At 46.6% G+C, this 14,308-nt stretch overlaps 1 protein-coding gene across 1 annotated transcript in view; it reads right to left on the bottom strand.

Annotated features, from left to right (window-relative positions):
• The window catches only part of DOLPP1 (dolichyldiphosphatase 1), a 37,452-nt gene that overhangs the window by 11,768 nt on the left and 11,376 nt on the right, over positions 1 to 14,308 (bottom strand). Inside the window, exons 2-6 of the mRNA XM_068248476.1 lie at positions 9,498 to 9,598; positions 9,330 to 9,414; positions 4,496 to 4,595; positions 1,572 to 1,670; positions 1,360 to 1,488 (exon numbers count right to left, since the gene is read on the bottom strand). Of these exons, the coding sequence (XP_068104577.1) occupies positions 1,360 to 1,488; positions 1,572 to 1,670; positions 4,496 to 4,595; positions 9,330 to 9,414; positions 9,498 to 9,598 (514 nt within the window). The remainder of the gene's footprint in view (positions 1 to 1,359; positions 1,489 to 1,571; positions 1,671 to 4,495; positions 4,596 to 9,329; positions 9,415 to 9,497; positions 9,599 to 14,308) is intronic.

Below are 14,308 nucleotides of genomic sequence, written 5' to 3'. Positions count from 1 at the left end.
AGAGCTGATTAACTATCTATGCATTTATACAAAACATGCAGTGTTGGTGGGCCTTGAGGACAGGGTTGGAGAACACAGCCATAGAGCCTTCCCAGTGCTCTCTCTTTACCCTTGTTCTATCGCAGTCCACTCATCTTCAGGATTCCTTGGCAAGCATGTGGACTGTGCATGCAAAAGCCCGGGGTCTAGAGGAATCACCAGGTATGTATAAATCTTTATAATCTCTCGGCTCTGGTTTCCTTTAAATACATTTTTTTTTTGGTAGGAGGTACCAACCCACTTCTAAGATGTAAACAGCAGCTTTGTAGGTTGGACAGCGACTGCTTGTCTTAGCTGTTTACACCACACGGGGGCAGTGCACAGATTTAGTTACCTGAGAACAAAGGTAAAGCAAATTACGAGTTCTTAATCCTTTTTATGCAGTTCAGTGGTATTGTACAGAAGTAGGCGTGGTTAAACTGGGCTGTTACCCACCTACCGGAGTGGTGACCAGGAGGGTAAATCGCTAAAAGGAGTGACAGTCACATGGCAATAGTGCAAGGGGACCTAGATAAAAGGAGCGTGGGATGTAAAAGAGGTCTTCTGGGAGAGGAGCGTGTCAGCTTTTCTCTCCAAATGTAATTTTAGATTCCGGCCCAAAGTTACCCTTTAAATACTAACTAAAAGGCTTAAAAGGAACCCAAAAGTGAGAGGGATATGGAGGCTGCCATATTTATTTCCTTTTAAGCAATATCGGTTGCCTAGCTATACTGCTGATCTTCTGCCTTTAATACTTTTATCCACAGACCCTGAACAAGCAGCAGATCAGGCGTTTCTGACATTGTCAGATCTGACAAGATTAGCTGCATGCTCGTTTCCGGTGTGATTCAGACACTACTGCAGCCAAATAGACCAGCAGGGCTGCCAGGCAACTGGCATTGTTTAAGAGGAAATAAATATTGCAGCTTCAAAATCCATCTCACTTTAGTTGTCCTTTAACTGAGGACAAGTCCTTAGAGAAAGTACTGTAATATATCACAGCGTTCATTTCCTATACAGTATCAAAGCTACCTGGTGCGATCAGCACTGACGTAGTTTAAAAAAAAAAAAAAAGAACGGAGTGCTACGACCTGGTCATCTTTCAGTACCCCTCAGATGGTAGTACGCAGTCTTCCAAAAAAGGGTCAGCACCTCCAAGTATTATAGCTCTTAAATTCAGCTGGATATCAGCCCTGCACTTCTTACCTCTTAATGATTTTTAAATGAAAGAGCTATAATACTTGGAGGTGCTGACCCTTTTTTGGAAGAGGAAGGAATGGCAAGGAATAGCAGATTCGCTTTATATCACAGGTATGGCATTTTGTACAGGACAAGGCTTACCAGGCTGCTATTCTGGGGAACAGCGGTGTCAGGATCTCCTGTGTGAAAACAAACCAGGCTACAGCCAGGATGCTTCCAGCCAAAGCTCCATATGTTACTTGACTCCAGCTGTGATATACGAGATACACTCTGCAGGGGGAAGCAGGTACGATAGAATGTTAGACAAGACGCATCACGTAAGTGTGACAACAAGTGATCAGAGCTGTGCTTACCTACTATATGACACAAGACATGCGGCTGTCAGGAGACACAGAGACAATACATGGCGCCACAACAAGTCCAAGAATCGCGCATTGTTGGTCTGGTGCATTCTGATGATGGAAAAAGAAAACATACCGAAAAACGTAGAAAATTCGGCTAAAGTACAGCTGTCATTAGAAAAATACTATGGAAGCTAGGCTCCGTAGAAGCGCTATTAGCGTGAAACGGTCTTCAGGCATTTGCTTCCCTTCCTGCACTCACCACCCCATTGACTGCACACCAGGACCTGTATGTGCACCCACTATTTGAATTGTTGCACAGGTTTGTTACAATTTTGCTGATGCACCTTATATCTTGGAATAATGCTGATATTGAACTCTATGTCAGAGCACGCAAGGCATGGTTAACCTCCTTGGCGGTAATCCCAAACTGAATTTCGAGCTAAGCCGCCGCGGAGGATTTCTCAGGCCCTGGTGGGCCGATTTGCATAATTTTTTTTGGTCTCACGCAGCTAGCACTTTGCTAGCTGTGTGTACTACCCGATCGCCGCCGCTACGCACCGATTTGCTGTGCCGACCCCCCAGACCCCTTGCGCAGCCTGGCCAATCACCGCCAGGCTACGCTAAGGTGTGGATCGGGACTCCCCCAGACACCATGACGTCATCCCGATCGTCGCCATGGCGACGGGGGAAGCCAAACAGGAAATCCCGTTCTGAACGGGATTTCCTGTTTGCTCTAATCGCCGGAGGTGATAGGAAGGGGTGGAGGGATGCCGCTGCACAGCGGCTATCATGTAGCTAGCGCTAGTCTAGCTACATGATTTAAAAAATAAATAAAAGTACTGCACCACCCTCCTGGCGATTTTATTGTTACGCCAGGGGGGTTAATTGGTGAGTCAGCCGGCCCTAGCAGGTCCAGTTGCAACCCTCCAGATTACCCTGCAGTGCCAATGCTTTGTTTCACTCATTTTTATAATAGTATGGAAGTTGCCATCTTTGCCTTAATCTAACAAAAAGCAAAAAACACTAGTTTTCTGGCTTTGATGCAGATACTCCACTAATATGACTTTGTAAAGGCCTGCACACATGCGTGCTGCACGTCACCTGGTGGGGATCCTGTTCCTACGACTCCTATGTTCAAAGCTAAGGCCTCTTTCAGGCAAATGGCACGTTAAAGGTGCCATTCAGGTGCCCAATTGTCAGGCAAGGGTCGAGCATCTTAGGATTCAAAAGAATGAAACCGAATGGGAGCAATTTGTAACCACAAGTGTGTCAGCAGTTGACACTCAGTGCTGTTACTGCCCCGTAAAAAAACTGCTGCATGCCACATCCAGGGCCAGCTGCTCAGGCACACATGCAGTGATTGCCTCAAGTACTGGAAGCTTGCAGTCGGCTGCATGTAAACAGTATCGGCTGACACACAGTCAACGGCATGTCAGCTGTTCCTCTTAAAGTGTACCCGATGTGGTGCGGCGGGCGGAGGGCAGATGGGAGACAGGGGCATGTTCCCTGCCTCATGACATGCCTCTGTGCCCCCCCCCCCCCAACGTGCTATAACCCCCCAAAATTGGTGACAAGGATTGTGGCTTATCTCGAGGGGAAAGGAGGAGAGGTATTCCCGGCTCAATACTCCCACTGGGTGCATTCTTGCAGGCTTTCCCCAGCTGCCATTGGGCCTCCCTGGCCGCTCACCCTCCTCCCTGCTCTGTGTGTGAGACACAGAGCAGCTTCTTCCAGTGTCATGACCCCAGAGGTCCCGAAAATGAAAGTAACGAGATGCGGGCCACAGGAGCGGTGGAGATGGTGGCTACCTGATCTGCCCGGATCAATTAGCATTTTTTTTTTGTTTTTTTACTTAAAATCCCCACCTCAGGTTCCCTATAAAGTGTACCCGAGACATAATAATATAAAAGTTTTATACGTACTTGGGGCTTCCTCAAGCCCTCTCGGCACCAACTACTCCCACACTGTCATCCTCCACCTCATTAGCTTGGACAGGCGGCGCAGTCCGCTCGCACACTCCCGTTTCTCTCCCGCGGCTGGGAACGTTCTGCATAGTACACCCCGACTGGGGCCTCTACTGGGCCAATAAGGAGGCGGAGGAGGACGGCGTGGAAGCAATAGGTGCGGAGGGGGATGGAGGAAGCCCCAGGGATGTATAAAATTGTAATATTATTACGTCTCAGGTACACTGTAAGGAGCCCTTAGCTTGGAAATCAGATCAGGCAGCAGGAAAGAACAGGCAAACAATTTGTGCTGGATAAAATGAAGATCATTTCTAATAGACTATGCCATTGAATTTTACTGTCCTATGACAGAGTAGACATTTTACAAATCTCCTGGTACAAAAATAGTTTACCATACATATATTTTATTATTTCTGGAACAATCTCGAGTCAGAATTCCTACTAACTTATCAATTCCATAGGAATCTTCCCAGAAACAAGCATGCAGAGCGGAATCAGCTTTTATGTATTTCACTAGCTGCAGGATTGGGTCATGTGAGGAAACAGAAAGGTTATGTAGCAGGGATCTCCATCACAGCCCCAGAGCTTGCACTTTTAAAGCACACGCAAAGTGAGAGGGATATGGAGGCTGAAATCTTTTAAACAATGCATATTACCTGGCTGTACTGCTGATCCTCTGTCTCTAATACTTACAGCCATAGGCCCTGGGGAAGCATGCAGATCAGATGTTTCTGACTGAAGTTGACTGGATTAGCCACATGCTTATTTCAGGTGTGTGATCAAGACACTACTGCAGCCAAAGAGATCAGTAGGATAGCCAGGCAACGGATATGGTGTAAAAGGAAATAAATATGTCAGCCGCCATATCCCTCTCACTTTAAGTGCCCTTTAAGACAGAATTTAACGGTCAGACATGTCAGCTCCCATGTTTCTTTTTTCAGTCACGTTACCTTTACACACAAAACTCACCTTAAATATAAGAAAAGGAATGAATAAACAGAGAAAAACCACATGAACTGGGAATGACTGGACGGCAGCCCGTACTCTGTGGTGACTGTTGCGTGTGTGCCTGTTAAATGAAGGGAAAAACACTTAATGGAATGTTTAACAACTGGTCTGGTTTACAGAGGTTGTCCAGAGAAGGATGTAAGAGATCTTGGCATGAACTACTTATTCAGCACTATGAGAATCTATGAGAATACCTGGTCAGTTCATATTCCCGAATCCCAATAGTACATTTCCATCTTAGCAAACAATGGATGTAGGAACTTGCATTCAGCTAAAGTCCCGGCAGCGTTAAATATTATTCCCCCTCCAGGTCATGGATAGTGGGGAAAGATGTAATTCGGTTTCCAGCTATTGCTGGCGGACAAATTACAGTGTTTTTATAGTAATTTGAGCTCCGTCTTTTGACGTCTAAATTACGGACCGCCGCAATAGCCCCAATTTCTATTATGGTACTATGGTAGTCAGGTATAGGTGCCTCCAGTATAGCTAGTTAGGTATAGGTAACCCCAGTATAGGTAGCCAGGTGGAGGGGAGGGGGACGCAGTGGTGGGGGTAATAAGATACTCACATTGCCTGGCTCCATCGCTACACATACTACTTCCTTCTTCCTGTTCCTGTGTGTTATCTCACAGTAACAGTACCCCTGAAGGAGCTGTTACTATGAGATGGAACACAGGAAGAGGAAGACGCAAGTAGTGCATGCTGCGATGGCTCCCAACAATGTCAGTATCCAAGTACCCCCACTGCTGTTCTTTGACCGCCGCTGCATTAACCCCCCACTCTGAAGACCGGTAATAGAGAATTGTGCATCCTATGATTCCCATGCACAGCTGTCTGTAACACCAAATAGAAAAGAACCCCCTCCCCCCCCCCCCCCCCCCAAAAAAAAACCCAACTACTATGCTAATTAGTCTGACCCAGCAGGTATTTATTAGCAAATTACAGCTTCTAGTAGCTGATCCAATTAACCAGCAGCTGTGTTAACACTGCTGTGAGTTGATGGCGACTCAACTGCCCACCCCCAAGGTGTAGTTAAAGCGAACCTGAACTCAGAACTTCCTCTCTGCTCTAAAACATACTCAACAGCATAACAGCATTTAAAGAAAAACATTTCTTTGTTACAGCTGATACAAATCCCTCAATAAATCTGCAGTGTGTGTACTTCCTGCTTTCATGGAAGCAGACATTAACATCCTGTGCTTTCAAATTAGCCTCTCTGCCATGGCAGTCAGCTGACACACCTGAGGGATCAAATTATAACTTGTGATTATTCACAGATGAGGGGGAATTACACAGGCTAAACTGTCTAAATTCCTACAGGGTGCATTTCTCTATGTTTTTCTTCTGTTCTGTGCAAGAGTTCAGGACCACTTTAAGTTTGCATATGATTATAGTAAAAAAAAAATTTTTTTAGCAAGATCGTCCTGGACTAATAAAATCGTTGTCACTTTAATGCTGGGAATACACGGCTTGATTCTGAGCCATTTAGATGGCTCGATAGATAATTTCCAACATGTCCGATCTCCCGCCCGATAATTTCGCCACCTGATTCCGTATTGAGGGCAATGCAAAACAGATAAGAAAACAGAGCGGAAGATAAGAGGATCGCCTGCGGAATCAAGCGGGGAATCGATCCATGTATGCCCAGCATTAGTTTAAGCTATCCATTCAAATACACAACCACTTATTCACTGGCAACCCTCAAGTTTATGAGCATCAGCAGTTACTCCTATAAAACACAAGTCACTATAATGATGTCAAGACCCATTGGGTTATGATCACAACGGTAAATTTAAGGCTGTTTTATACCGGGTGCTTTTTGAGATCCGTTTACAATTATAACAAAACACAACAATAGAAAAATCGGCAGGTATGTTATATACTAGTGTGCATTTGTAATCTGATTTTGTGTGATTGTACATGTCCAGCATGCTGCATTTCTTCTGCGTTTCTCAGCTAGTTCCTGGCCTCCAATAAAAAAAAAAAAAAAAAAAAAAAAAAAAAAAAAAAAAAAAAAAAACGCAAAATGCAATTGCAAAGAAATCACATTAAGCTTACAATCTGCACTCTGCAGTGTAAAAAAAAACCCTAAAGGGAACCTGAGGTGAGAGTTTTATGGAGGCTGCCATATTTATTTCCTTTTAAAAAGGACATCTGTCACGAAAACTTTAAAATCTATGTAAACAAATACAATTAAAGTGGACCCAAATTAAAAATACAAGATTTCAGAAATAAATCTATTTTCTAAATTGAAATAATAAATAGCAGCCTTTTTCAGCTGCATGAAGACAAATAAAATATTTTACATTTATTGGAAGAACCCTCACTTCCTTTCATATTGCCGGGACAGAATCCGGCAGACTGGTGGAGAAGATAAAAAACAAAAAACACAAAACAGGCTGCTACTGATGATGTCACAGGGGAGGTGATCTCAGCTTGTGTGAGATTGCACATAGACAATGCCCCTGTGAGGGAGGGTAGCTGATGACAAACACACCCATGATCTAAAACCTCCTACTAAACTCAGAAGTAATGGCTGCCACCTGTATAAACCTAGTTATGAAAAGAGAAGGGTGAAAAGCAGGCACTGAAATGCTCATAGGCTTGAAGGAGTGTTTATCTATGTGTGTGTCAGAGTGGTGCAACTAAATATTTTGAAAAAAAAAAATGTTTGGTTTGGGTCCGCTTTAAGAAGTACAGTACATTTCATCCAGAGTAAAATGAGCCATAAATTACTTTTCTCCTATGTTGCTGTCACTTATGCTAGGTACACACCATACAATTTTTTCTGTTAGATTTTCCGTATTTTTCGCCGTATAAGACGCACTTTTTCTTCCCCAAAATGTTGGGGGAAAAGTGGGTGCGTCTTATGCGGCGAAGGTACGGATTTCGGGATGCAGAGGTGCGCAGGGAAGCACTATATACATTACCTGCTCCTGCCGCCGCGCTCCTGGCTCCAATCCTGGCTCCCCGATCCTCTTCTTCCATCTACCGCTGCCCGCTGCTGCCCCCGCCGAACATCGCTGGCCGGTCTTAATTAGCCGCAGGGATACGCTATCAGCACACCACGTGCCGGGGTCACGCATGCCGCCGAACGCTGGCCGGACCTAATTAGCCGCGCAGGGATACACTATCAGCACACCACGTGCGCCGGGGTCACGCATACGCATGTGTGACCCGGCGCACGCTGATAGCGTATCCCTGCGCGGATAATTAGGACCGGCCAGCGTTGTTCGGCGGCATGCGTGACCCCGGCACGTGGTGTGCTGATAGCGTATCCATGCGGCTAAGACCGGCCAGCGATGTTCGGCGGGGGCAGCAGCGGGCAGCGGTAGATGGAAGAAGAGGATCGGGGAGCCAGGAGCGCGGCGGCAGGAGCAGGTAATGTATGTGTACTCACACTACCTGCACAGGGGGACACCGGCACTGGAGGACACACGGACAACGGGGCCACAGGCACAGGGGACGCTACCACAGGGGACACTGCTACAACAGGGAGACACTGCCACAATAGGGGACACTGCCACAGGGGACACTGCCACAATAGGGGACACTGCCACAGGGGACACTGCCACAATAGGGGACACTGCCACAGGGGACACTGCCACAATAGGGGACACTGCCACAGGGGACACTGCCACAATAGGGGACACTGCCACAATAGGGGACACTGCCACAACAGGGGGACGGGGGACACTGGCACAGGGGGCTGCAGGCAGAACAGGGGGACACAGCAGGCAGAACAGGGGGACACAGCAAGCACAGGGGGACACAGCAGGCAGAGGGGGACACAGCAGGCAGAGGGGGACACAGCAAGCACAGGGGGACACAGCAAGCACAGGGGGACACAGCAAGCACAGGGGGACACAGCAGGCAGAGGGGGACACAGCAAGCACAGGGGGACACAGCAGGCAGAACAGGGGGACACAGCAGGCAGAACAGGGGGACACAGCAGGCAGAACAGGGGGACACAGCAGGCAGAACAGGGGGACACAGCAGGCAGAACAGGGGGACACAGCAGGCACAGGGGGACACAGCAGGCACAGGGGGACACAGCAGGCACAGGGGGACACAGCAGGCACAGGGGGACACAGCAGGCACAGGGGGACACAGCAGGCACAGGGGGACACAGCAGGCACAGGGGGACACAGCAGGCACAGGGGGACACAGCAGGCACAGGGGGACACAGCAGGCACAGGGGGACACAGCAGGCACAGGGGGACACAGCAGGCACAGGGGGACACAGCAGGCACAGGGGGACACAGCAGGCACAGGGGGACACAGCACATAACACTGTCCCCATATGTGGTGTAATAGTATGTAATGTAACTGGAAAGGGGGAGGTAAAAAGTCCTTAAGACGACCCCTGCATCATAGACACACCTAGGTTTAGTTTTTTCTTTTTTTCCTGATTTTTGCCCTCTAAATCTGGGTGCGTCTTATATGCCGGAGCGTCTTATACGGCGAAAAATACGGTACCTGCCAGATAGATTTACCTACAACATGGAAAAAAGCTAACAGAAGAATCTAACAGAAAATTGTATGGTGTGTACCTAGCATTACAGTGGGTAGTAGGTAGCTGAAACTGAAATCTTTTCCCTGGCATGCTTGGGAGAACATAGCCAGGGCATAGATGTCTATGTAATATAAAGGTAACTGCCTAAATTATCCATTCAATATTTCACTCAGTTTATCCTTGTACTAAATAGATTTGGTAAAATTAGATGAAAAAGATTGTATCACTAGTGGCCACGTTAGGATGAGCGAAGATACATTTTAAAGGCAGACAACTCACCCTCACAGGGACGTGGCTCCCTCACAATATTCTTTATTAACCAGTTAACACCTTCGTTCATCACTAAGCCCCCCATAAAGGAAATCTGTTAATGGAAAGAGCCAGTTAGACGACTTGATCTGCAACACCAAGAACAAAACACACACAGAAGCAAAGACATCATCTGACCGTGTGCAGCTCTCTCTTGAATATAATTAACGTAAGAAAACTGACGAGAATGAAGATTGGAAATAGGCTGAGGTAGGCCAACAGCTGCCCATAGGTGTCCCCTAGAGGAAAGAACAGAGAAGTGCGTTACTAGACAGTACAATCACAAGCATTGCTATATAAAACTCATTACAGGTAACAAGAGAAAACACAGAATCATACGAGTAACCGGCCGTCTAAACTGGCCCCTAACGTGTACCGGAAATTACAAATCAAACCGAAAACTAGATAACTCCGTAAAGGGAAGCCCCTGTACAGTCCAGAGGCTTCCCCTAATCATCTTATGCTCCTCCGTTTCTTCACTATGACCCTTTTAAAATATTCAACTATATTGTTATAATGTTGCTCGTAGCCACACTCCACTCCGTGCACAAGCATAGGCCCATGCAGTAGCACTGATTCAGTCATGCACAGCTTCTTACTACTGCACAGGCACAAACCCTTCTGGCATCTGCGCAGTACAGCCATTCCCAGACACGGAGAGGCTCCCGGAGGCTGTGCTGAAGTTCCTGGAGTGGGGCCTGTCCTGCTCACCCTCTACCCTCCCCATAGAACAGAACACAATATTCAGCTTGGAGACAAGCTTCCTGGCTATACAGCGATCAATTTAAAAAACTTTCACCCGATTTGATCAAGAATAATATTTTTGGGTAAGTTACGGAAAGCAGGGACAGAGGGAAAAATGTGACTAATTACTAGTAAGTGTTCCATTTACTTGTTCCATGTATGGCTTCCTTATGGTAATACAAGGCTGGAGATCACTGTAGATTATAAATAATCCTATTAACCCAATCCAGATTTATTAGTGTATGAACTGTTTCAAAGAGGATTTGTACATCTGTATTCCTTGTACTGGCACACTGTAAACACTAAACAGTGCATATTTGGCAGCTCTAAAGTGTACCTGAGAAGATTGAAAAGAAAAAATTATACATACCTGGGGCTTCCTTCAGCCTGATCGCTCCCTCACTGCCATACTCCCACCTCCTGGACTCTCCGTAAACCTCCCGGTAACTTCTGCCAGTCGGTGCAGGCGCTGTGCGGCCACGAGCACGCCCCCATCGCGCTCCCACAGCTGGGAGTGTTCCAAGCCTGTGCATTACTACTACGCAGGCGCAGATATCCCGACGACGGAAGCATACAAGGCACGCACAACTGCACCGCGCATGCGCAGTACGCACCGACTCCTAAAGTTACAGGGAGGAATTGTGGAGGATCCGGGCAGCAGAGTATGGCGGCGAGGGAGCGATCAGGCTGAAGGGGGTGGAGGATGCCCCAGGTGTGTATAAAAGTTTCCTTTTTATTCTCAGGTTAACTTTAAGATCGATGATCTACTCCCAGCTACCAGTCACATGACCGGAGGCCAGCTTTTACAAACCAATAAATAGCTGATCGTCTAGCATACCAGGGCTGTGGAGTCAGTACACAAATCTTCCGACTCCAACTCCTCAGTTTATGAAACCTCCAACTCCGGGTACCCAAAATGGCTCAGACTCCTCAGCCCTGTAGCATATCGCAGGTTGTGCCCATCCCCATTTGATATTTTCTGCTGTACAATTCTCTCCACTAGCCTGCACACAATGCTCATTAAAGAGATTCTGTATTGTTAAAATCGCACAAAAGTAAACATACCAGTGTGTTAGGGGACATCTCCTATTCCCCTCTGTCACAATTTCGCCGCTCCCCGCCGCATTAAAAGTAGTCAAAAACAGTTTTAAAAAGTTTGTTTATAAACAAACAAAATGGCCACCAAAACAGGAAGTAGGTTGATGTACAGTATGTCCACACATAGAAAATACATCCATACACAAGCAGGCTGTATACAGCCTTACTTCTGAATCTCAAGAGATCACTTGTGTGTGTTTACCTTCTGTCCCCAGCTTCTCTCATGCACTGAACATTACTGGCTTCCTGCAGACAGCTCTACCTATGTCGTTAATTCCTTAGTATGTGACAGACCAGCTCCTTTCACAGCCTCCAGAGGAGGATTTTTATCCAGCACTCTTCTATCACTGATAAGATAGCAGAGAAGCTGCTGGCTTATGTAAATAAAACACACACTGGAGTGTGCATAGAGGAACAGTTCAACACTGAAGAACTTGGCAGCCTTCCAGACACAGGCCGACAAGTCTGACAGGGGAAAGATACATTGATTTATTACAGAGATGGTTATAGTAGAAAGAGCTGCAGTGAGCCAGAACAGATTAGAATAGGTTTAGGAACTTGTAGGATGGTAGAAAAAACGTTGTAATTTTTGTTACAGAGTCACTTTAACATTGCATGAGAGCTGAAATTATTTGCATCTCTTTGATGAACTCTAATAAGGGTTGGTTAACGAGGTGAAAATCGTTACAAGTTGATACAGGATTATGTAGCTCATGCAGACAAATTTGTACAGCTTGAAAATGGATCAAATTCCACATCAGAATTTGATTGGTGCATTTTTAAACCGCATACATGCAAGATCTGCATAAACTTGTTTTAACGATTTGTATCTCATTGGCTATTCCCAACTCTAATCCTCCCCAACTGATAGTTTCCTACTCAGACCAGTCATTCTGAAACACTCTATGAATGGGGGAGCTGTGAATAAGTACAGCAGATATGCCCCCATTATTCTGCAGACTTTTCTGTATTCTTACACACTCCAATGAGTTCTGGGTCACCATGAGCTTGCTGGTTAGTCTGTACCTCTCGGATTTACAAGCCCTACTGCATAGAGCCAAATTAATCCATGCCATGCACTGATGAGGATCAAACAATCCGAAACAGTCTGTATGCATGTTGGATTATTATGGCTCTGTACAAATTAACAAGCTGACGCATCATTGCATTCCAGCGGTTCTGGAGGTGTGTTTAGCTTCTAAGGGTACAATGGTTAATTTGTATATATTCAGCAGTGTTGCTCTGGGAGACATCTCAAGCTCTCTCCAACCTGAATTATCGCAAATTTTTTCTGTTTTAGGAAAGCAAACTTGGTTTTATTATTCTGCAGAAACTGCAATTTTTAAATAAAAAAAAATAAAATTTAAAGCTGTATACCTATAAAAACGTTCTGTCCGATTCATATAACAAACCATACCTCAGTTTTCACCCCAGACATTTTTTCCAGCCGGGTGGCATGAAAAAGTAGCCAGGTGGGACGAGATGAGAATGCAGGGCCAGTGCTTCTGTGAGCAACTGCTTACAGTATAGGAGATGAACCGATGACAGCCGGGTGGTCGCCAAAACTAGCCGGGTGGAGCACTCGGCTAAAAGAGCCTGGGGAGAACACTGATACCTGAACCTGGGCAGTAGACCAATCATATTTCATAATCCATCCACAGCACTTTAACTTACAGTTGTCAGATGATAGAAAGGGCCACAGAAAGCTTACTGAACAGGAACACAATCACACAATTCAGGAAAATACACATTTCAGGTTCCCATGTTGTCCGAGCAAGGATGCCTTCATAAATTACACACCATGCTAAACCATTTGTGGCTGCCTCAGCTGAGAATCTAGTGTGTACAGGTGTCCTGCAAGCTCCTTAACCTCCTTAGCGGTAACCCCGTGCTGGACACGGGGTAAGCCGCCGGAGGGTGCCGCTCAGGCCCTGCTGGGCCGATTTGCATAATTTTTTTTTTCAAACACGCAGCTAGCACTTTGCTAGCTGCGTGATTGGTCCAATCGCCGCCGCCCGCCGCAGATGCGCCGCTACCCGCCGCTAAATAGGCCCCCCCCCCCGCATACCTCTTGCGCAGCCTGGCCAATCGCCGCCAGGCTGCACTATGGGGTGGATCGGGACTCCGTGTGACGTCACGACGTCGGTGACGTCACTCCGGTCGTCGCCATGGCGACGGGGGAAGCCCTCAAGGAACTCCCGTTCAGAACGGGATTTCCTTATGGGCAAGCAGCGCCAGCGGCGATCGGAGGTGACGGGGGGACGCCGCAGGGAGGGGGGGAAAAGCATGTAGCTAGCGCTAGGCTAGCTACATGCAAAAAAAAAAAAAAGGTTAAAAAAAAACCCTGGCGGCCGCGCAGCCGCAGCATACCGCCAGGGGGGTTAAAGACCCAGAATGCCAGATTTGTAAAACAAAAAAAATGACCCTACATGGTTCCCCTCCTCCTAGAAGCCACTCCGGCATACGGCGCTGAACAGTCCCTTCACAGAAGAGTGAGACGTCTGTACAACGCTCAGCCCCTGAACTATTGCCAGAGGGACAGAGTAAAACAATGTAATGAATACAATTTCTTATTCTTTTTTTAAGATATTCATTTATAAATTGTTTGGTCGGAGTTTGCCCATTGTAAAATCATTCATCTCCCTGATTTACTTTCTGAAGGTTATCACAGACGGCGACATCTTCAGTACTGGCAGGTGATCTCTGCAGAACGTCTGTTCATTGAGAATTTTATGAACAGAGGGAGAACTGCTTGCTTGGCAGTTGGAAAAAGCTGTTTTTTCCCACAATGCAATGAGGTTCACACACAAGAAACTGTCAGGGTCCTGCCATCACACTGTGGGAGGGGTTTCACCACAATATCAGGCATACAGAGCCCCCTGATGCTCTATTCAAGGAAAGGTGAAGATTTCTCATGGAAAAGGGGTTGTCAGTTACTGACTGGGATGAAGTTCAATCCTTAAAGTTCATTTTTAAAGGAAACCAGAGATCATTCATACTTATGCTTTTATACGTACATGGGGTTTCCTCCAACCCCATGGGCACGGATCGCTCCCACTTTGCCATCCTCCGCTACCTCCAGCTCCGGTACCGTAACTTACTCCAGT

Source organism: Hyperolius riggenbachi, chromosome 8 (genome assembly GCF_040937935.1).
Source record: "Hyperolius riggenbachi isolate aHypRig1 chromosome 8, aHypRig1.pri, whole genome shotgun sequence".
Taxonomy (NCBI): domain Eukaryota; kingdom Metazoa; phylum Chordata; class Amphibia; order Anura; family Hyperoliidae; genus Hyperolius; species Hyperolius riggenbachi.
This window is presented reverse-complemented; position numbering and strand designations above follow the sequence as displayed.